General features: G+C 49.0%; 1 protein-coding gene across 1 annotated transcript in view; it reads left to right on the top strand.

Moving 5' to 3' along the window:
- Positions 1 to 20,844, top strand: part of CRACDL (CRACD like) — a 60,657-nt gene that overhangs the window by 21,995 nt on the left and 17,818 nt on the right. Inside the window, 5 exon segments of the mRNA XM_027622504.2 lie at positions 3,654 to 3,789; positions 4,136 to 4,300; positions 9,898 to 10,125; positions 15,432 to 16,520; positions 16,522 to 17,068. Of these exon segments, the coding sequence (XP_027478305.2) occupies positions 3,654 to 3,789; positions 4,136 to 4,300; positions 9,898 to 10,125; positions 15,432 to 16,520; positions 16,522 to 17,068 (2,165 nt within the window).

Below are 20,844 nucleotides of genomic sequence, written 5' to 3'. Positions count from 1 at the left end.
CCATTTATTGAAGAGACTGTCCTTTCCTCATTGTATATTTTTGGCTTCTTTGTTATAAATTCACTGACTATATAAGGGACAAAATCTTAGAGGCACTTTTTAGTGCCTTTGAGAGTCTGTGTGGCTTCTAGATTCTGCAGCAACTTTTCATCCATCACGATGGGCAAAAGAGTTCCATTTGCCAAGGTACATTAATGCTGGCAAACCACATGGGACCCTGGGGGTTTAAAAAGGCTGACACCCATTTATTGTGTCTATGTTGTTATGCTTTTTAAGTCTCTTAATCTGTAATGATTTTCCTTCCCCCTCCCCACCCACCCCACATTTTGTTTTCATGTCGTTGATCTGATGAAAAAGCAGGGTTATTGTCTCTGCCAGATATCCCACATTCTGGATTTGCTTTCTCTTCGTATGACTGAACTCATTTTTATAGTCTCTGAATCTCTTGTAAAGTGTTAGATGGATCTGGATATTTAATTAGATTCAGGTTCAAGATGGTACTGGGTACTTATTGTCACATCACCTCATGAGGCACATGCCATCTGGTTGTCCCACTTCTCATGATACTAAGACTGAGCAGTGGGTTCAGGGGGTCTCTCTCAGTGTGATACCGCCACAGACGTTCACCTAATGGTTTCAACACCTGCTGATGATCATTGCCTAGATCCATTATTTTATTGCAAAATGGTGGTTTTTCTAATTGTGTCACTCATTCTGCATGTGTTAGCTGGAATTCTTACATGAAGACCTTTCCTTCATCAATTCCTTACTTTCTCTAATATGCGAGATGTCCAGGAAAGGCAGAATAATGCCTGGTTCTCCTTTACCAATCAACCTTCAGAGTAACGATCTGGTACCCCAGCTGGTACCCTAACTTCCAATACTGACCAATGAGTTTTTTTTTCTTTTCTGTTTTTTTTTAATATATATCATTGTGAATGCATGGATTTTTATATATTTGATTTGCTTTAGCCCATGACAGTCTGTATTCATTTTTATGCTCACAATGCCTCATCTTACACTATTGGGAGTCACTTCAGATTAGCTCCTGAGTTCTTTCGACATGACCCCATTTGTCTTTGAAATCTTCCTTGCTTTCTTTTACAATGAAAAATCCCAGCTTTATTTTGTACATTTCCTGTCCTAGACCTACGATCAGCCACCTCTTCACATGGGCCCGGTTCCTTTTAGTATGAAATGGTTTTCAGAGACCACAGTCTGGCTGCTAGGGGTGATGATTGCTAGCTGGCTGTCATTGCTTCTAGACTTCTTCAGTAGATTAGGTACTCAAAAATACATTCTATTTTTTTAAGAGAAAAATAGCTCACTGATATTTCCATTTCAAACTTAAGACAAAATTTTTACTTTGATTATTTGAATTCACTGTTCTCTTATGCTAGGAATCTTAGTTCCTAGTGATGTTAACAAAATTACTCATTTTCTTTTTCATATAATATACTTATAATCTCATTACCCCGATTTCCCACATAGAGGTTATGTTCTATAAAGATTGTTGTGTACTATTTTTAAAAATCAGTACTGCTACCAGTAAGACTACTGAGTATAATTTCATATCTTTGATGGCTTTTTTTGTTCTTGGAATTTATCGTATTATGAATGTAGAGTCAGAACTCACTTTGGGGGCGCCTGGGTGGCTCAGTCAGTTAAACATCCAACTCTATTTCAGCTCACAACATCTCAGGTTGTGAGATCAAGCCTCTTGTTGGGCTCCATGCTGGGTGTGGAGCCTACTTAAGGTTGTCTCCCTCTCCCCCTTTTCCCCTCTCCCCCCTCTCTCTCTCTCTCAAAAAAAAAAAAAAACAAATCACTTAGATGTTGAGTTAAAATCACTTGAAATCATTCTTTTCTCTGTGCCGTTATGCCAACAACACAATATAAAATTAGGCTCGTTTGTTTCTGTTTGTTTTCTAGTTTTAGAGATTCTCTTATTTCCCTTTTTGTTTGACTTTGTCTTTTAACTATATAAAATATTTACATAGTTTCAAAGACAAAATTGTGAATGTGTAAGTAAATGCCTTGGCACCCTGTCTCCCAGTCTCGTTTTGTCCTTCTCCCCAGCGGACACTATTTTTATTCATTTGTTGTTTATCCTTCTATTTTTATGTTTTAAAATGTAAGCAAACAACACAACTCTTCACATATATTCACCTATATTCATACTCCCCTTCCCCACGTAGCGCTAATACGCCATAAACGTTGTTCTGCACTCTGCCTCATTTTCCACTCAGTGCAGTCTTGTGCTCCCTCACCCACATGGTCACCTGCAGAGTCTCCATTAGATGATGTTCCATGGTTTATGCAGGTACCTACTGAGGGCCATTTGGGTTGTTGGGGGTCTTTTCCTTCTGTAAATGTAGTGAATGTCCCTGAGCATATGACCTTCTGTGTTTTTGCCATGTATCTTTGCAGAGGCCTTTTCATGCTGTCTCAACTCCTACTTACACCTAGAGTGGAGGCATTGGGGCAGTGGTTATGGTTTTCAAAGCGAGTGGCCATGGGCTGCCCACTGTAGGAGGGAGAGACAGGTGTGCGTGTGATCTTTGTAACAGGAGCTGCTGTTAACAGGGAGGGCCTGCTGGGTGCTTTCACTTGAGTGAGGACACATTCTTCTGGGAGCCTGTGGGTTCCTCACTTGCAGACTCAGTACTGTGAGCTAGGAGGAAGTTGCAAACATCATTAACCAACACAACGTGATCTGCAATGGAGCGGGACCACCCCTAAGAGTTCCTAATGCCTCGCAGAGGACAGGATGCCTGGGGCGGCGTGCGGGTGGGGGAGTGTAGAGCACAGATGCAGTGCCTGTGGGGGCAGGCTTTCCTTCCTTCATCATCGGGTCTCCATCATCTCCTTCCACCTATTGTTCAGGCAGCCACTGCTGCTAGGAAAATCTGACAACTAACTCCCACATCCTCTTAGGACATTTTGTGAATGTCGTGTGGGTTCGGTTCCTAATTGGAGTCTCGAGCTCGGGGCTGGGGCAGCGGCCGGGATGGGGATGACAGAAGGGCCCACCATCTGTACTCCAGGGCCTAGGCACACAGGCTGGATTACACAGCTCATTCATAGCAGATGATGAAAACAGGGCACGGCTTCACAGATTTGCAGTTCTCATTTCAAACCCACCCTCTGGATGTGTGTTTTGGACCACCTTGCAAGGATGCCTCCATCAGGCAGGCCCTCAGCCTGCTATGCAGACATGACCTCTAGCCCACTGAGCAATGGCATGTTTGCCCGCAAGGAATGATTTCACCTTCCTTGGGCATCCACCACAGTCTTCCGCACACATACACTCCCCCCCCCCCCCCCCCCCGCCGCCCCACCAGCCCTTCCTCTCTGCGGGCCTCCTGTCTTGGACATCACACCTCCATCAAACCCTGATTTTCCCAGTAATAAAAAGAATTCACACAACCTTCAGAGCCATCAGGAAAATGCCTACCTCTGCGGTGCTCCTAAGCGTTGACTGTGGTATTTGACAGGGCGGAGATAAACCGGAGTCAAAAGCCATCAAAAAATAAATGCAGCCGAAGGCTTATTGTGGCTGTGCTGTTAGGCCCCAGCCCGCTTGTTCATCCTGAGCCCCCTGCGTGAGACATGGAGGAGCGCGGAGTTTCACGGTGCCTCTTTTATCCTAGGGAGTCGAGGGGCACGCTGGGCAGCCGGGCCCTGTCACACGACAGTATTTTCATTCCTGAGTCGGGACAGGACCCTCCTCGGCCTGTGCGGGTGTTTTCCCAAGAAAATGTGTGTGACCGGATTAAAGCCCTGCAGGTAAACTTCTCCTTGGCAGTGACACTGGGTATATACATCAAATACGAGTTGAGAAGTTGTCGAATTATTTCTGCTTGGTTTATTTGACATATCTTGAATATAATTGCATGCAGGACATACCAAATTACTTACAACTGGATCTTGACTCATCCTAAGTTGTAACCGCTCATTTTCAGGATGAAAGCAGGAGAGCTGGGGGCAGACAACTCTTTTCAGTTCAGTCTACTCACTGCCCCAGGCAGGGGTGTTGAAAATAGTCCCTGAATGAATGAATCGGAGCAGGAAGATTTGTTGATAAAAAAGTTGCTGATGAAAACAAGAGCAAATGTTCTTTATTATAATCTAGCTAAAAATACAGTGTAATGTGAAAATGGGGCCGCCACCTCCTCCGGGGGGCCTTCCTGCCAAGCGGGGAGATGACACCGGCATGAGTTCTGAGGACGACGGTCTGCCCAGGAGCCCCCCAGAGATGTCCCTGCTGCCTGACATCGGTCCCGGCACAACCATAAAGGCAAGTGAGGCCTGTACCACCTCTTGGCTTGGTGTGTGCCCACTTTAGAGGGTGGGGTGGGGGGGGCACTCTGGTGGCCCCCGTGTGTTCCTGTAAGAGTCCCACGGTCTGTGTGGCCAGGCGGTATTCCAGACCAGGTCCGTGGAGCTCACAGTCAGTCCTTGGGCTGCATTTTTCGTTCTTTGAGCAGAAATGTCCATCTTGTCAGGAGATAGGGTTTTGGTAGCCTTTTTCGTAATGGTTACAGGTCTGATACAATCAACCCTCTCCCTGGTTTTTCCTGTCGGAGCAGATGACCAGACCGGGCATCCCATCTGAAAGAAGGGAAACACCTTTATGTCTGTTTTCTGTTGTCATGACGTTTGGCTGGAGGGAGAAGGGAGTGGTGAACATATGTGACTTAATCTGGACTCTCCGATCTGAGTTTAGGGCCATGAGAACCTGTTGGTCTGGGGTAGAATGTGACATATGCTGCTGGTAAACAGGGCAACAGGGAAAGTTTGACCAGCAAGAGGGTTATCTATGACCTCAGCAGGGCAAGGGAGCCGATCGTGGATAAACACCCTCCCCCATTAGGAAACAGGAGGAAGCACTGAGCCCTGTGGAAGTAGCCCTGCTCCTGGTGCCGCCATTTTAAGCCCATACGCTGTATCTGTATGTAAACGATCATTTTCCCTTTAGACCAGCCCTGCTGAGGGGTGGATAGAATTGAAGTTATATGTGTAATGCTGGCACTTGAAAAACAAAGGCCAGAGTCCATGTTTTATAGCCACTCCCCTGCCCTGTGCGTTCTTGGAGCTATGGCTCGTGCCCTGGTGGACGGCTGTTCACTGGGAATCTCGGGGATTCATTGTGAACCACCATCTTGCAGATTCTGAGCTGCTCTGTAATACGTTCAGCAGTCATTTCAACTTGGACATCCAGAAGCCCCCTGGCAAAGGCAGAGGAAAGAATACTTACCTAACTTGGGTGCGGTTATGGGTTCCCAGAGCATCACCAGTAAAATCCAGAGGGAAGGCTGTGGTGGAGCTGAATGTAAGTGAGCCCCAGGGTTGGGGGTTCACCCAGAGCTGGCTAGAGAATTATTCTCTACAGAATTCTGCTCTAAGGTGAACCTGTCCCTGCTTGTTCCATGAGCAGGGTCTAAAAGACAGTGAGCTACCCACACCTGCTCTCCCAGGTTGAAGAGGAGGAGGAGAAGACAAGAAGGATGATTTGGCCCATTTCCTGGATTTCAAGCTAACCCTCAAAATACTGGAGGGGAAGCTTAGTGGGCTGTGGCTAACTCCAGTGTCACATGACAGACCCCTCTTGTACTCTGAGACGCAGAGCTTCAGCGTCCCCAGCCTCGGGACCAGATGGGACTTTGTATGTTTCAGGGCCACATGCTGGGGAGATGACTCTCACGAGCCATAGTTGACTGGCTTGCCCTCCCTCCATCCCACAGTTCTGTGGCTCTCTCTGCCTTTAGCTGGAACAGTACAGGAGAACAGGGAGTTTCTAATTCCATTCATTAAGGCATGAGCCCACCTCTGAACCTGCAAAGCACCACAGTGCACAGGTCCCATAGTTATAGCTGTAAGGGAGTTACTCACACCCGGCAGGGCTGGCCTCTTCTCAGCATCCTTGGTTATGTTACTGAAAAAACAAGGTTCTGAGATTTTATTAACTAGGTAATTTTATTGGGTAATAGGAAACTAAAATTGGAGCCTTTAAGACTTAAAAAATATGTATAATCTTTATTACCATGGTTTTGAAGACACAGTGATCATATTTTATGCCCTGAAAGTTTCTTGGGCACAGTGGACTGACTGGCTGAGAGGAGGAAACGATGCACTCTTTAAAATGTCTTTATATAACACATGATATTTGATATAATGGTACCTTCAGTCCCAAAAGGATGGGGTTGTGGGCACTTTCATTTTATCCTGTTGCGACTCCGGAAGCAGGCCCACATGCTTGATAGAGAAACTTAATGAAGATTATTGTGATAAAAGGTTTCCAGTAACAAGTATCTCATGACGCTGCCAAGGTGATATTTCCTGACGGAATGAGTTTTTCAGGAAATGCATGAAATTATTTTTAAAACCTCATTACCACGTGAGGTGACAACTAAAGAACCTTTATTTGGTAGTTTCTAAGGTAAAATGACATCCAACTAGCCATCTGCCTAAGTGTCCTGCCATTAAGTAGGAAGCACTGGGTAGAGGGTGGCAAGCTGGGAAGTTGTCCTGGGTGATGAGGGAAGGTAACACACAGAGACAACATGGGCTCTGGCAAAAAATGCACCCACTGCTGTGCAGCCAGGCAGTGGGCAGGTTCTGTCATCTATAGAATCCGTGTCCTCGGAGGGTTTTGGAGAGGATTATGTGAGATCAGGTAGGTCAGTGCCTCCCCTACCCTCAACAGGAAAGGCCAGCTGGGGTGCAAAGCCAGGAGGCTCCTCCTTCCCAGAAAGGCCCATGTCTGTGGGCTGTTCCCATGTGCATCGGCCTCAGCCCACTCCTGGGTAGCTGAGCCCCTCTTTGAATCAGACAAACACTGTAAACCAGCTGTCACCCAGGGTCACCCCTGAAAAAGCCCCTGAACCCCAGGCCATTTTCCCATTTGAGTCCCATTCCTCCAATAAAGGGCTGGCCACCTGCTAGACTTTTTAAATCATTCACTTCCAGAATTATCCAGAAGCACAGATTTCAGGACCAACCAGGTGACTTGGAGCAAACGGGGCAAATGGGAATGCTTCCAGCCCACAGATAAAAACACAGGTCAGCTTTCCTGCCCCGTCCTACCTTACCTCACATAGTTGCTTCATTGATCAAAGACAGGATGTGTCGTTCTCCTCAGTTATGAAGGTGTTGGTCTTTTTTGGCCCCAAGAACTCTTGGAGTGACCACAAAGACGGAGAAGTGAGAATCTGGCGCCTTAGCAGGAAGACCAGCCGTGACAGCCAGTGCAGGGGTTTTGCAGGGACGGAGGTCATTGTGGTCAGAGTTTCTGGGAAGTTAAGCTCCCTGCCAGCTCGCACCATCCCCCCGGGGGCCGGGGTGGGTCTGAGCCCAGGACTGGCTGCTCAGGCAGTGCAGGCGCTGGGTGGGCTGAGTGGAGGGGAGGCAGGGAACGTTTGTCCTTTAGGTTTATAGGGAGGTGACCAAAGCCCATGTCCTTACAGAAGACAATCAGTCTCACCTGGGAGTCACTGCATTTGCAAAAGCAGCTCATCTTGCCTGTTCTCTTAAGTCCCACGCAGTCAGAAAAACAAAACCCAAAATTTTACCCAATGTATATATACATTGTTCCTCTAGACGAAGGTGAAAATGAAGGATTCTATATGATCTTTGGAATGTACCCATTCTGGTCGTGACCCTTAGGGAGGACACCTGGGAGAAGTGTCACCTGTCCAGTCTTAGGTGATGTACTGAGTCATCAGCTACAACAGTGGAAGCCAAAGCCACAGGCACAGAGGAAGCCGGAAGTCCTGTCCTCGGGTTTATTTTTTAAATAATTTTTCTTGCTTTATTCCCATAAGAACCCAAGCAGCTGAAACAAGAGAACTACAATAGATTATGTCCACTTATAACCCCTTTCCCCTCGTTGTAGTAATCATCTTCTCCCAGTTGGCAGAAATAAACTTGATACTTGCAGGACAAAATATAAGGAACCTTTCCATTAACAGGGAAATACATTTCTCTGAGGAAGTTCCCTTGCAGGGGGAGTCCCTGTATCAGCTTATCTCTCTAACAGTGACATCCTTCTGGTGCCCCCTAGTTAAGCAGAGGCTGCTGGAACCTGCTCTGTGTGGGGCTCCAGGGTTGTGGCGAAGAAACTGAGCAAGATGTACCCAGGCCCCTGGGAGTCCGCCTGCTGCCCACGTCTTGTTTGCTGCCTCCTTCCTAAGGAGACCATTTTCACAGGGGCTCACTAAGTCATTGTGAAGTGCCTAAAATTATGGTCTTAGATTAAAATGTAAGGTTGACACCACCTCGTACCCATCAGGATGGCTCCTATCAAAGAAATAGAAAATTACACGTGTTGGCAAGGATGTGGAGAAATTGGAACCCCGTGCCCTGTTGGTGGGAATGCAAAATGGTGTAGTCACTGTGGCAAACAGTATGGAGGTTCCTCAAAAAATTAAAAATAAAACCACTGTATGATCCAGCAATTCCACATCTGGGTATATATCTGAAAGAACTGAAAGCCAGTTCTTGAAGAGGTATTTGTACACATGTTCACAGCAGCATTATTCACGACAGCTAAAATGTGGAAGCAACGCAAGTGTCCATGAATGGATAAACAAAATGTGGTATCCACATACAATGGAATATAGTTCAGCCTTATAAAGGGAGGAGAGTCTGACCCAGGCTACAACATGGATGAACATTATGCTAAATGAAATAAGCCAGACAAAAAAGGGCAAATACCGTGTGATTCCACTTAATGTGAGGTACCTAGAGTAGTCAGATTCGTAGAGATAGAAAGCAGAATGGTGGGTGCCAGGGGCTGGGGGAGAGGCAATGGGGAGTTGTTGTTTAGTGGGTGCAGAGTTTCAGTTTTACAAGAGAAGAAGTTCTGCAGAGGGTTGCTCGACAACAGGAGTGTACTTAATGCCACTGAACCGAATGGCTAAAAGTGGTTATCATGGTAAATTTTGTTGTGTGTATACATACAAAATTTGGAAGACAAAAAGCATTGGGAGAAAAATGTAAACTTGACACTAATAGCACCATACTAGAATAGAAGTAGGGGACAGGGTTGTAACCAAAGCCCAGCACCTCCCAGTTTATCTCTCTGCACCCTGCTCCCCATGTGGGCTGCATTTGCTCATGGGTGCGCACTGAGTACCCCCTCCACCACTTCACGCCGATAAATGTCTTGGCGGTAGAACCCACTGAGACCTCACTCAGTGAAGGGGATGGCCAGGTTCAGTGGGCAGGCAACAGCATGTTACCGTCATCCTTCCAGGTGACTACCAAAATATCCTTCCTCCCTGGCAGCGCTTTTGCTCTTGACAGTGTCAATGCCTCGCTGCTGAGGTACAAGCCAGTAAAATGTTTGTAATGCCAGATTTCTCCAAGAGGACACATGAAGATACAGAAACCTTCTAGAATAAACAAATGCAGCTTCAGAGATGGGCTGCTGGGTAGTGGGCTTGGCCCATCCTGTGCTCGCTCCAGCCTGTAAAATCACACCTCTGGGCCACCCTCTTGGCTTCCAGAGGCAGGAGCAAGCCTGTTCTTGGAGAGACCAGGTGGGTCTGTTTCATCGGAGAAAGAAGCCCTTGTCTGAAGTGGCTGTACCTGCTTGGGAGGGTGAAGGCAGAGCTGTCTCCCCAAGGCTGCCTGGGACGCAGGCTCTCTGCATGGCCTTGGAAATGAGTGACAAGTTTGCAGGGGTTGGCCCAACATTTAAAACTCCTTTCTCAGGAGGTACCCTAGAGTCCTCCCTGTTGAGAGTCAGATTTTAAATCCTTCCCCTCATGTAAAGGCCAGAGATGGCGTGGGAAGACTGAGCACGATAAAAGAAGGGAGCTGGTATGTTGGCTGGACCCATTTCATACCGAGAAGTTAATGCTTGGCATGCTTGCTCCTTGTCCCATGAAGGTCTCTTTAGTTTCCTCATCCCGGCCACAGTCTCCGGACCAGCTCTTCTCCAGGCACGCAAGCGACGCCAGCATCCCCCCCCGTATCTCGGACAGCAGCGTGGCACCTGTGGCTGATTTCGATTACCCTCCAGAATTCTCCTCCTGCCTGGACAACTCTGCAGCTAAGCACAAGCTCCTGGTTAAGCCCCGCAACCAGCGGTCCAGCAAAATGAGGCGGCTGTCTTCGGTAATTGGGCTTCTTCCTACATGCACAGGCAGGACAGGCAGGCCTGGTAGCCCACCCACCCCCCTTCCCACCCTGGCCTCTCTCCTCTCAGGGTCATGTGTCCCTTCTGAGAAACCCCCACAGTCAGTGGAACCATCTGCAGGAGCCGGAGTTGCTCCTCTTTTTCAATATACGTCAGATACGTCTCTTCCCTGCATAAACATGCCATCTGTTCATTGGTTCTGCAGTACCTCCCCCGAAGCCGCTATGCGCTGTGCATCCCCTGCCTTCCCACGGCACTCCGTGTAAGGTCTGCACTCCAGGCCTGGAACAACCAGGCCCTGCCTGCCTCTCAGGCTTCCTCTTATTCTCTCTCTCTCTCCCTCTCTCTCTCTCTCTCAACATACTTTGGCCTCCAGAGCTGTCTCCGGCCTCAGGCCTGATGCCTGCTGGATCCACTGCTCGAGACACTCTTCTCCTGGCTGGCTCCTTCTCAGTCTTTGGGTCTCAGCTCAGAGGTCCTCTCCCCAGAGAGGTTTACCTCACCATCCTATGGAAAACACCCCCACCTTCCCACCAGCGCGTTCCTTTCCTTCATACAGGAGTGAGCTTTGTAAATGTGTGTACTCACTTGTTTATTGCCAGTCTTTTTGTTTTTTTGTTTTTAAAGATTTTATTTATTTGTTAGAGAGAGAGAGAGCACAAGCAGGGGGAGTGGCAGGCAAGGGGAGAAGCAGGCTCCCCGTGGAGCAAGGAGCCCAATGCGGGGCTCGATCCCAGGACCCTGGGATCATGACCTGAGCCGAAGGCAGACGTTTAACCGACTGAGCCACCCAGGCTTCCCTATTGCCAGTCTTTTTGAGACCTTGTCCCAGCCCTGTGTCCAGCCCCTAGAGCAATGCTAGCCACATGGCCATGGCTGGCATTCAGTGCACATTTGTTGAATGGATGAATGAATGAGGGAATGAACAATGACAGATAAGCTGACACACTAGCTCAGACTCCTGCCTTGGGCAAGGACCTACTTAGTAGTGTGGGGATTGTGCCCCTCTGAGGACAGAACACCCCCCCATCTTTGGGCATGCTGCCTGTGTAGTGGTCAGCTCATAGTTCTAAGAGCCAAGAACTCATTCATGGAGTGCTTTGGCTTCATAGTACCAGTGGGTTAGAGGTCCACATAAGATTGTTGCCTTCTCTGCTGCCCAGTGGTGCCCACAAGGTCTCAGTGCAGGAGGAGCTGAGAGAGCAGGGTGTGGGGCCAGCCTGGCCATAGAGAATGACAGTGCTGAGAACGAGATGCCCATAGACCAACATTCTCTCCTTCCTTCCCTGGAGACAAGATTGTGGAGTATTGATGAAAGGCCCAGGACAAGCTAAGGTGCTCAGCTAGGGACAGGGGGTTTTCCTTTGGGCATGTGGAAGGTGCTTTGTAAACTTCTGCCAGCAGGGGTGACTTTAGAGGGCGCTAACACTGGAGAAAGAAGTGAGCTGTGGTTACCCTGAGGCTAATATGTCCTTGGGTACTTGTGTAAATGCTTGCATGTCCAACACACTTACAGTTAAAAGCTTGGTGTTGTGGGACTTGGCTAGGACTGGTAACTCCAACCTGCCTGTCCTCATGCTGAGGAAGCCACAGGGCAGGGACAGAGCCAGCTCCCTCTGGCCTCAAGTCTGGCCTTTATTCCCATGGGGATGTCTTTTGCCGTGCAAAGGTACACGTAACCAGCCACAGCCTGACCAGGCCTTTGTGGCAGAGGGAAGCCCAGCTCATACTGCAGGTGGAAATGTGGCATCCCCTCTCGCTGTCCACTGGACAACACTGTACCTCTCATTCTTTCAGCTTGACTTAGCTCTTGAACCCCATTTTTTTAGACTAATAGAAATTCTGATTTAGGCGTTCTGGGTAAACATTTCTTGATTTAAACTCTGTCATTTACATATGCTCCCTCCTCCTTTGCTTTCCCTTATTGGTAGGGAGTAGGCATGGATTAAAACTCTTTAAGATTTTGACTGGGCAGAGGTGTCTGGCCAGTGGTCACCAGTGTCACTATTGGGGCCAAAGGTGGAGGCCTCTGTCCTTCAGTGTTCACAGCACTCTTTGCCCTTTGATCATGAGGCACTTCCTCCCAACCGTGAAGATTTTCCTGGTACTCTGGCCCCTCTTGGGGGATCAGGGTGCTTTCATACATTCCCGTTCTGCTCTGAGGGTGACGAGGAACCACCACCCTGGCCCCTCTTGGACCCAGGGGACTTCTGCAGAGGTTCAGGGTTTCTTTTGACTTCACTGAACAGTGAGGTCCAAGTTTCCCCTACTTTTCTGATCCCCCGTAACATCTGAGATTTCTTTCTGCCTCACCCACTTTTACCCCTGCCCCCACTCGGGCATCTCTGAGTCTCCACTTCGGTCTCTTTCCGCCGCTGTCCACATTCTGTTCTCCGTTTGGGCAGAACAGCTGTCCAGCCCCCCAGGCATCTTCCAGCTCTGTCGTGGGGGGCAAACCCTCTACCCCACACCATCCAGGCTCTGAATCTTTTGGAGCTCTAGAGGAAAAAAGAGGTGGGGGCGGGCTTTTCTTACCTTAAAAACTCCATCTTGGCACAGTTAAAAAAACAAACCAACCTTGCCTATTAAGACTGTGATATTCATTACAAGTTGGAAAAACACTTCCAAGAGTGCATTTGGCCGCATCCTTCTGCCCCACCAGAGCAGAGGTCGGGAAAGAGAAACACACAAAAGACAAAAGCTGGCTGTTATCTCAGCATTTTATCCTGCTGCTCAGAACCGGGGCCTGCGTGTGGTTCTGACGTGCCAGAAGCAGACGCCCGTGAACATTTACGCCAGCGTCTCAGCACCCTGGCTGGTCCTCATCCCACCCCAGGCAGTGCCGGGAGCAGGGAATATTAACTCTCTTTTAGGAGGAGCAGCACGATTCTATGAGTAGCCCCAGGTTGTGGCGGACAGAGCTGCCAGCTACAGGTCCTGGGTATTAGAGCCTGACACTACTTAGCAGCAGTGTTCTCTGCCCAGAGATGACACAGATGATGCCCCAAGACTCTTTCTTTCTGGTGAGGGGAGGCCGATGAGCAGGCAGCCAGGACGGAGGCTCCATCTTGGTGCAGGCTGAGCAGTGGGTCCTCCACTCCCTCTTCCTCCAGAGGACTGTAGAGGGTGAGACTGCTGTGAGGGCCCAGAGGAGGAGGGCAGGGGCGGCGGCGGTGGAGATGGAGCGGGTATATGCAGCCTTCCTGCTGTACCCGGTGCGTGAGCCCAGGCTGAGTCAGAAGCCACTTTGCTCCCTGAGGAGCCTCTGCTCAGTGTCTGAGTCCACACTCCATGATGCCTTCGTCCTGCCCAGCCCTTCACTGTTACTTCCTTGTAGCTGCCAGAGGCTTAAGGTGGGATGTGCCCACCTGGGCCTGCTTCTCAGCTTTCTGCTCATTTTGCGAGGGTTGTGATAGTTTTAAAACGCGACCCACATCCTAAACAGGTTTCAACATCAGTGATTTCCTGTAGTAGCAAAAGGCCAGTAACACCTTTTGAACCTGTGGCTTTTGAAAATTCTTCTGTGGATTTCTTTGAACGTCTTCATTTTTTTCAAATCCAGGGGACCAGGATTGTGCACCTTGGCAAGAGTTGGCTAAGGTATTTTTGCAAACATCCGAGTTATCTTGTGTTCTGTTAGCAAGCAGATGCCAGCTGGGAGATGTTAAAATAACACCAGCAAACAACAACAACCTAACACAAACACTCCTGTACATTTCTTAACCTAAAGGAAAGGAGGTCTAATGCCCTGAACTTTTTTTTTTTCCACGAAGAAAGAAGTGTTTTCTAATGTCCTGAAGTTTTTTTAAAAGATTGACCTTAACACCCTCAAGCTTTTGGTCATTTTCTCATAGTGCTTTTGAATGATTCGTGACTACCTTGGTCTCTCCTCCTTCCTAAGCAAGCAGCGACTAACTTTGGGTATGGCAAGGAGGAAGTTGGACTAAATTTAAATTCCAGAGACTTTTCGGAAGGAAAGTACAAGGCAGTGTTTGACTGTCAAGCCAGTAGGGCTTCGGGAGAGGAAGAGCACTGTAAGCTGCAGGAAGAGGCAAGACTTCCTGTAGGAGTGGAGTCTGAGACTGTCCTTGGCTGGTGCCGGTAGAGCACCCTGGAGGTGTGGGGAAAGAGGAGCTGGCCATTCGGCCCAGAGTCTGGCACATTCAGTAGTGGGGACTCGGCTTGACCTGAGCAGGGGGTGGGAGAAATAATTTAAGACCAGAGAATATAAAACCTTTAATTTGGCTGAAAAGTTTGGACTTTATCCGTCAGCTGTGGTTTGGGACGTTATCTAACAAGCTGTGGTTTGCTCTTGACTGTGTTTGAGGTGATAGAAATCACCCTTTAGGCAAACCAGTCTCCCTTCACCATGGGGCCCATCCCTGGAGAGAGAGCACTGAGATGGGAAATTAGCTCTCAGGCAGCACGGAGAGAGCACCAGCTTTTTAGCTGAGCGAATAGGCTCAACCTGGACCAAGATGTGGCCGTCTCTGAGCTCCCAGTTCTCCAAGTGCAAAAAGGAAATAGTCCTTCCTTACTGGGATGAATCAAGAGTAAATGAAATAATAGGCGTGGAGTGCAAAGCATGGCAGACACCTGGCTTATTTGATCCCCTTTGCTTCATATTTTAGAGCAGTGTCCTGGTTTGGTAGCTCGGCCACTAGAGCCTTAAGCACTATTTACTTTAGGAGCATAGCCGCAAGACTGTTGAATCACAGATCTGTACCTCTGAAACAAAGAATACATTATATGTTAAAAAAAAAAAAAAAGAAGAAGAAGATAGCAGGAGGGGAAGAATGAAGGGGGGGAAATCGGAGGGGGAGACGAACCATGAGAGACGATGGACTCTGAGAAACAAACAGGGTTCTAGAGGGGAGGGGGGTGGGGGGATGGGTTAGCCTGGTGATGGGTATTAAAGAGGGCACGTTCTGCATGGAGCCCTGGGGGTTATACGTAAACAATGAATCATGGAACACTACATCAAAAACTAATGATGTAATGTATGGTGATTAACATAACATAATAAGAAAAATATGCATTCAAAAAAAAAAAGAGCATAGCGGCCACTGTTCTGCTGAACGCTGAACTTGTAAGGCAAGTTTCCAAATAGACCGGTAAGGGAAGGATTAAGAAGAGACACCATGTGTGAAGGTCTGCTTAGGTGCCGGCTTTAGAGACACACTGCTTCCTTTAAACCATATTAAGCCTTGTACAAAATGGAAAGGTCATAGGCTTCCTAATATTCGACATAATGATGCTGTCTTTTGTCCTTTATTTCTCCAAGCGAGCACAGTCTGAATCCCTTAGTGATCTGACGGGTACCCCCGAGGAAGAGGAATACGATGAGAAGTCATTACCCAGAGTTGGCACAGAAGAGAGCCCCAGTTCTGCACAGCAGGATGTGGTACTGGACAGAAGCCCAGAGCCCGGGGGGCCAGCCACCATGCTGCAACCCGGGGGGCTGCGTGCTAGGCGGGCACGCCTGCAGCACTGCCCAGCCCTCAGTGCCAGCGCCGAGGAGGAGGAGGACAGCTTCCTTGGGGATAACCCCTCCAGCCGCGCAGCCACCCCCGAGGTCACTGACCCTGTGTCAGGCCCGGCTCCCTGCTCGGAGACCCTATCTCTGCCAGAAGGTTCCCCACACCATAATCCCAACAGTGAAAACCAGAGGGAGGAAGTGTCCCTGGAAAGCACATGTCCCCCAGCCAGGGAAACAGCTGATGAGGTGGTTTGCCCTTCTGGAGACGTGGAGATTCGGCTATCTCCTTCTATCCCTGAGGAGGACACGACACCTCCTGAGACTGACCCTGCCACCACCTCGGAGACTCCCCCTGGTCCAGGGGGGCCAGACCAAAGTGTCCAGAAGGAAGTGGAGCTGACGCTGGAAGTGCCCGTGGAAGTGCCCGTGGCCGTGCCCGAGCCCGAGCCCGAGCCCGAGCCCGAGGGAGCAGGGAAGGGATATCCCGAGGCCCCCGCCCCAAGCCCCCTGGCCCCCAAGAGCTGCCTGAAGCACAAGGCCCCGGCGGTGAGCGCGAGCCCCGGCGCGCCGCCCGCCTGCGAGTCGCCTGCAGAGGAACGCACTTCCCGGCCCCTGGACGGAGAGGCCGCCCCCGCCGAGCAGCCCAGGGCCGAACCCGTGGAGCCCCCACAGGGGGGACCCGAGAGGCTGGCGCCGGAGCGGAAGGTGGAGCGGGGAGGCAGCGAGCTGCGGGCCGTGAAGTTCTCGGTGTCGTCGGGCCGGATGTGGCCGCGATCAGGCAGCGCCCGGGTGCTGGAGCACACCGGCCCCGTGGGCGCCTCGGCCGGCCGCCTGCCGCTTCTGAAGAGCAACCTGGTCTGGAGGAGCGAGGCGGCGCTCGACGACCTGCAGGCGCCCCCCCGAGCCCCATGGCGGGAAACCCGCGACGGCTGGCAGCGGTTCTCGGGCCTCGGGGGACTCGGCGGCCGGGGCGGGCCGGACCCCCCGGGATGCCCCTGGAGACCCCTGCCCGGCCGCCCGCGAGCCGCCCTCAGGGGAGGACAGAAGACCCTTTCCCGTCAAGCTGCGCTCCACTTCTCTGTCCTTCAAGCACAGGGAGGTGTCCTCTGTCGAGGTCAGAGGAATAAAGAGATACAGTACTGAAATCCGGTTAGGAAAAGGGGGGCTGGCTTTGCTCCCCAAAGACGAGAAATGTCCGGTCGCGAAGGCCCCCTCCCCTCGAGGGGCACGGTCCCCGCACGAGCAGGGAAAGGGGAAGGCCCGGCCCTCGGAGCCGCTCAGCGCCAAGCCTCCCCTGCCCAGGAAGCCGCTGCTGCAGAGTCGCCCCCTGCCGCCCCCAGACACCAGTCCCAGTCCCGGGGAGCTGGCGAAGGCCGCGCCATCCCCGGACCCCAGACGGGAGAGCCGGATGGCCGAGACGCGGTCGCCGCACAGGGCAGCTGGTAAGAGCCGGAGTCGCCTGGTGGGGAAGGGGCGGGACCGTGGGCAAATCCCACGTCCACGGAGTAGTCAGCACTTGGGGTGGAAACCTTGCAGGGGAACTGGGATTAAAAATCAGAATTTCTCCTGGTACCGCTAACACGATTGGTCAAGAGTTAGAAACTGAAGAAGGGGGAAACAAATAGCAGGACTTTGTGGCGGTTCAGAGAAGTCAGGAAAATGAAAAACATCTTGCTGCATATTCCCTAAGAGGAGATGGGGATCACTCAGGGGATCACTCAGCTGCTGCTTTCATTTCTTCCCTCAGGAGCTCAGTGAATTCCAGAATCCTGGGATACGGGTACTCTGGTAGATGGAGGTACTTCTGGGTACTCCTGAATCTTCTGGCTCCTCTCTCACTTTAGTGTCCTTCTGACCTACCCCTCACCCCCAGGAGGAATTTTTTTTTTCTTGTTTAATAATCTGGCTCATGTGGCCCAGCCTCATGCAGGAAGCATCCCATTTATTGGAGTCACAAGTCTTTGTTAAAAGGGGAGCCCCCTCGGGGTGGGCGTTAATTTCCTGTCCCGAAAAAGAGATGTGTGAAGGTTGGGGTAGAATGTAAGAATCTTCTAAAGCAACTGTCCTTTAAAATGAGCAGAGACAAAATAGATGACCTTTCTATGTCTTTGACATTTGTCACTTTTTATTTTTAGTGTTTCAGATGAAACGAGAAATCTGTTGGAAGTGGGTATTTGTGGCAGAGTTAAAGAATAGTTCTTTTATCAATGGAAATCAGTGTGCCAGAAACAAAACTGTGCAAACGAGTTATGTGTGCATGTGATGAAGGCCCTAAGGAGAAGTTTTCCATGGCAAATTTTATTTGGAAAAAAAAAAACAACAAAACTTTCAGGATGTTTTAAGTGGCTACTCTAAGTCCAGAACTCTACGGAAACACTGCATTGTGAGACTGAGGAAGTAGGACCCCGCTCTCCTAGGGACCCCACACCCTGAAAAGAAGATGAAGTGCACACATATGAGGAAAAAATGAGCTCACAGAAAGCAATGTAAAGACAGGTTCAAAGAAATTCTTACCTTTTCTGCCTCCCTCCTGGGAAGTGAGTGAAAATGCAGTGTGTGTGTATATACGTATATACACATATAGTGCTTTAAGTTGTGAAGGTGACAGTTCTAGGCAGAAGTGCCAGGAACATGCCCTCAAAGAGCCCACATGCGTGGCCTTCCTGATCCACGGCCCCTTGACTCAGCGGTGGTTTTTTGCTATTGCTGTGGCCCCTACATTAGGATAGTCAGTGAGGGAGCCTTGGGAGAGGTTCAAGCTGGAGCTCATGATCCACTCTGCAAATCGCCAGTGAGGTTATTGAAGCTATTGTAGAGTGTTTCAGAAACCCATTGAGATATCAAGGGAGGAGGGGGTTTGCTCGGTGCAGATAAAACCCTGACATCAGCACCGTCCACCTTCATAGCCCGTTATTGAAAATGTCTCTCAGGGGCTTGCTGACTGAATGGAACTTAAACACAGGATACTTGGGTTCATGGTCAGAGCTGGAAAAGCAGCTTCCAAGGGCAATGCTTGACATGTTAATAATTTATAACTTCCTCAGCATAAGCTGTGAGAGTTGGGATTGTTCATCGTCAAATGCCTGGAATGGTCTATAAAGACCTTATCTTTTTTTCTTTAATTTAAAAAATACAATATAGTATATATTAACAGCTTGACTTAAAAGTATAGCATAAAAGAATTGTCTTGTCCATTTGTTAACATTTTCTAAGCCACAGAAATAACTGATCCAGATGAATTCCAGGGTGAAAGAATCCAGGTTACTTTAGGGCGGGGGTAGTGATTTTCATTTCAGTGCAGAGAGAGGAAGGGAAGAATTACCCTCATTCTGCTTGAAACCGACTCTCCCAAAGTGTGGTTGGTATTTGAGGGGCAAATATCAGGACAGGCTGTGGCTGCTGCCTGGGACCTTGGGGTCTGGGGGATGCCTCATGTAGACCAGAGCAGAATCGCAGGGTCTTTGCTGTCAGATCCCATTAGTGAAAGCAGCCTCTGTGTCTCCCCCAGACACTGGATCTGCTTGTGGTTTAATTCATTCCTATTATTTCTGTCATTCTCATTGCTCCCAAAATCTAGCCACTGGAAGCAATGAAATTCATATAAAACATACAGATAATAAAAGTTTTAATAACAGTATTATTCAACTTTCCAGAAAGGCCTAATTACTGCTGTTTATTATCTTGTGGTAGCAGGCACTTTACCCAGAACTCCCAGATGGGCTGCCACCCCTGTTCCCCTTTCAGGGGCACACACCATAAAGCCAGGTTACTGAGGTGTCGCAGGTGGGACTCAAGCACTTTGTCCTCAGCACTCCTGCTTATCCTTCCTCCTCTCGTCCACATTCTGTCTTCTTTCTCTGAAGGCGTGGAAGAACCCTTCAGCGGGGGAGGCAGGGAGGATTCCCCAGTTGTTGCAGTAAACAGAGGAGCCCAGCTTTGCCAAGTGGGCTGGACCTCACAGGGCCAGTTGGGGTGGTTACCGCAAGGCCAGTACCATATTTGTGCTCATCAGTGCAAGGGAGACCATTAATAGGAGGTGAATGGCTCAGGGTTACCAGCCTTGTTCATTTGTGCAGGACATTACCCCTCCTCCTGGTAGGCCAGTCCATATCGGAGTCTAAATGACAGGTCGGAAAGCACCCTCCTGAGCACAGGATGAGTAGGGCAGAAGAGTTAGAGATTCTCGTGTGGAAAAATGGTAAAATACACAAGGTATATAGAAAAAAACAGCCACTTAGGAGTCCGCTTTCTAGATATTGTCCCTGTTGGCCTTTACTTCTGGTCGTTCTTCTTTCTCTGTGTGTAATTTATATTTCATGTAGTTGTGGTCACATGTGGGATATTTTGGAGAATAGCTAGACAAATTGCCATTGTCACTTAGGGGCCTCATTTGATAATGAGCCTTAGCCTCCAGTCAAGCTCATTAGGTCCAGATGGGCTGGTGATAACAGTGGCACAGCCAGGTCTCTGAACCTCTCTCTCTAGTACTCACTCATTATGCATCCATTCTTGCAACAAATATTTCATGCATTTCTGCCATGCACACAGCACTGTGCCGTCTCCAAAAGGCAGTCAGGACAAACATGAGGACCTCCTCCTCAAGGAGCTTACCAGTCTGAGGAGGCAGGTGGCAGCTGGATGCCACAGGGGAGTGTAGGTAGATGCCCATCTTGTCTTTGGGTGTCAGGGGCATTTTCTGGAGGAAAGCAACTGTCACCTACTCTAATGATATAGTTACTTTAGATGTATTCAAGTTCATTCGAGTAAGGGGTCTTTTTTGGTATCATGCTAAAAAAATATACAGATCATTGAACAGTGCAGGGCCTAAGGGCACTGGCCCCCTGTGCTGTCAAAAAATCCACATATAATCCCCAAAATTAACTACGAATAGCCTACTCTTGATCCTTTATTGATAACATGAACAGTTGATTAACATATATTCTGTGTTATATGTATTGTATACTGCATTCTTACTGTTAAGTAAGCTAACAAAAAGAAAATATTATTAAGAAAATCATAAGAGAAAATATGTTTACAGTACTGTACTCTATTTATCCAAAAAAATTCAAATACAAATGGATGCTAGCACTTCACACCTTTGTTGCTCAAGGGTCAACTGTGTTCATATATCTTGAATTCTTAAAGAAAACCAAGTCTGTTCATGCCTGTCTTTTCTTTTGGCCTGTCCTCCCCTTCACCATCCCTTCCTGACCAAGTA

This window comes from Zalophus californianus, chromosome 8 (assembly GCF_009762305.2).
Source record: "Zalophus californianus isolate mZalCal1 chromosome 8, mZalCal1.pri.v2, whole genome shotgun sequence".
NCBI lineage: Eukaryota > Metazoa > Chordata > Mammalia > Carnivora > Otariidae > Zalophus > Zalophus californianus.
The sequence above is the reverse complement of the archived record's forward strand: the minus strand, read 5'-3'. Positions and strand labels throughout refer to the sequence as shown.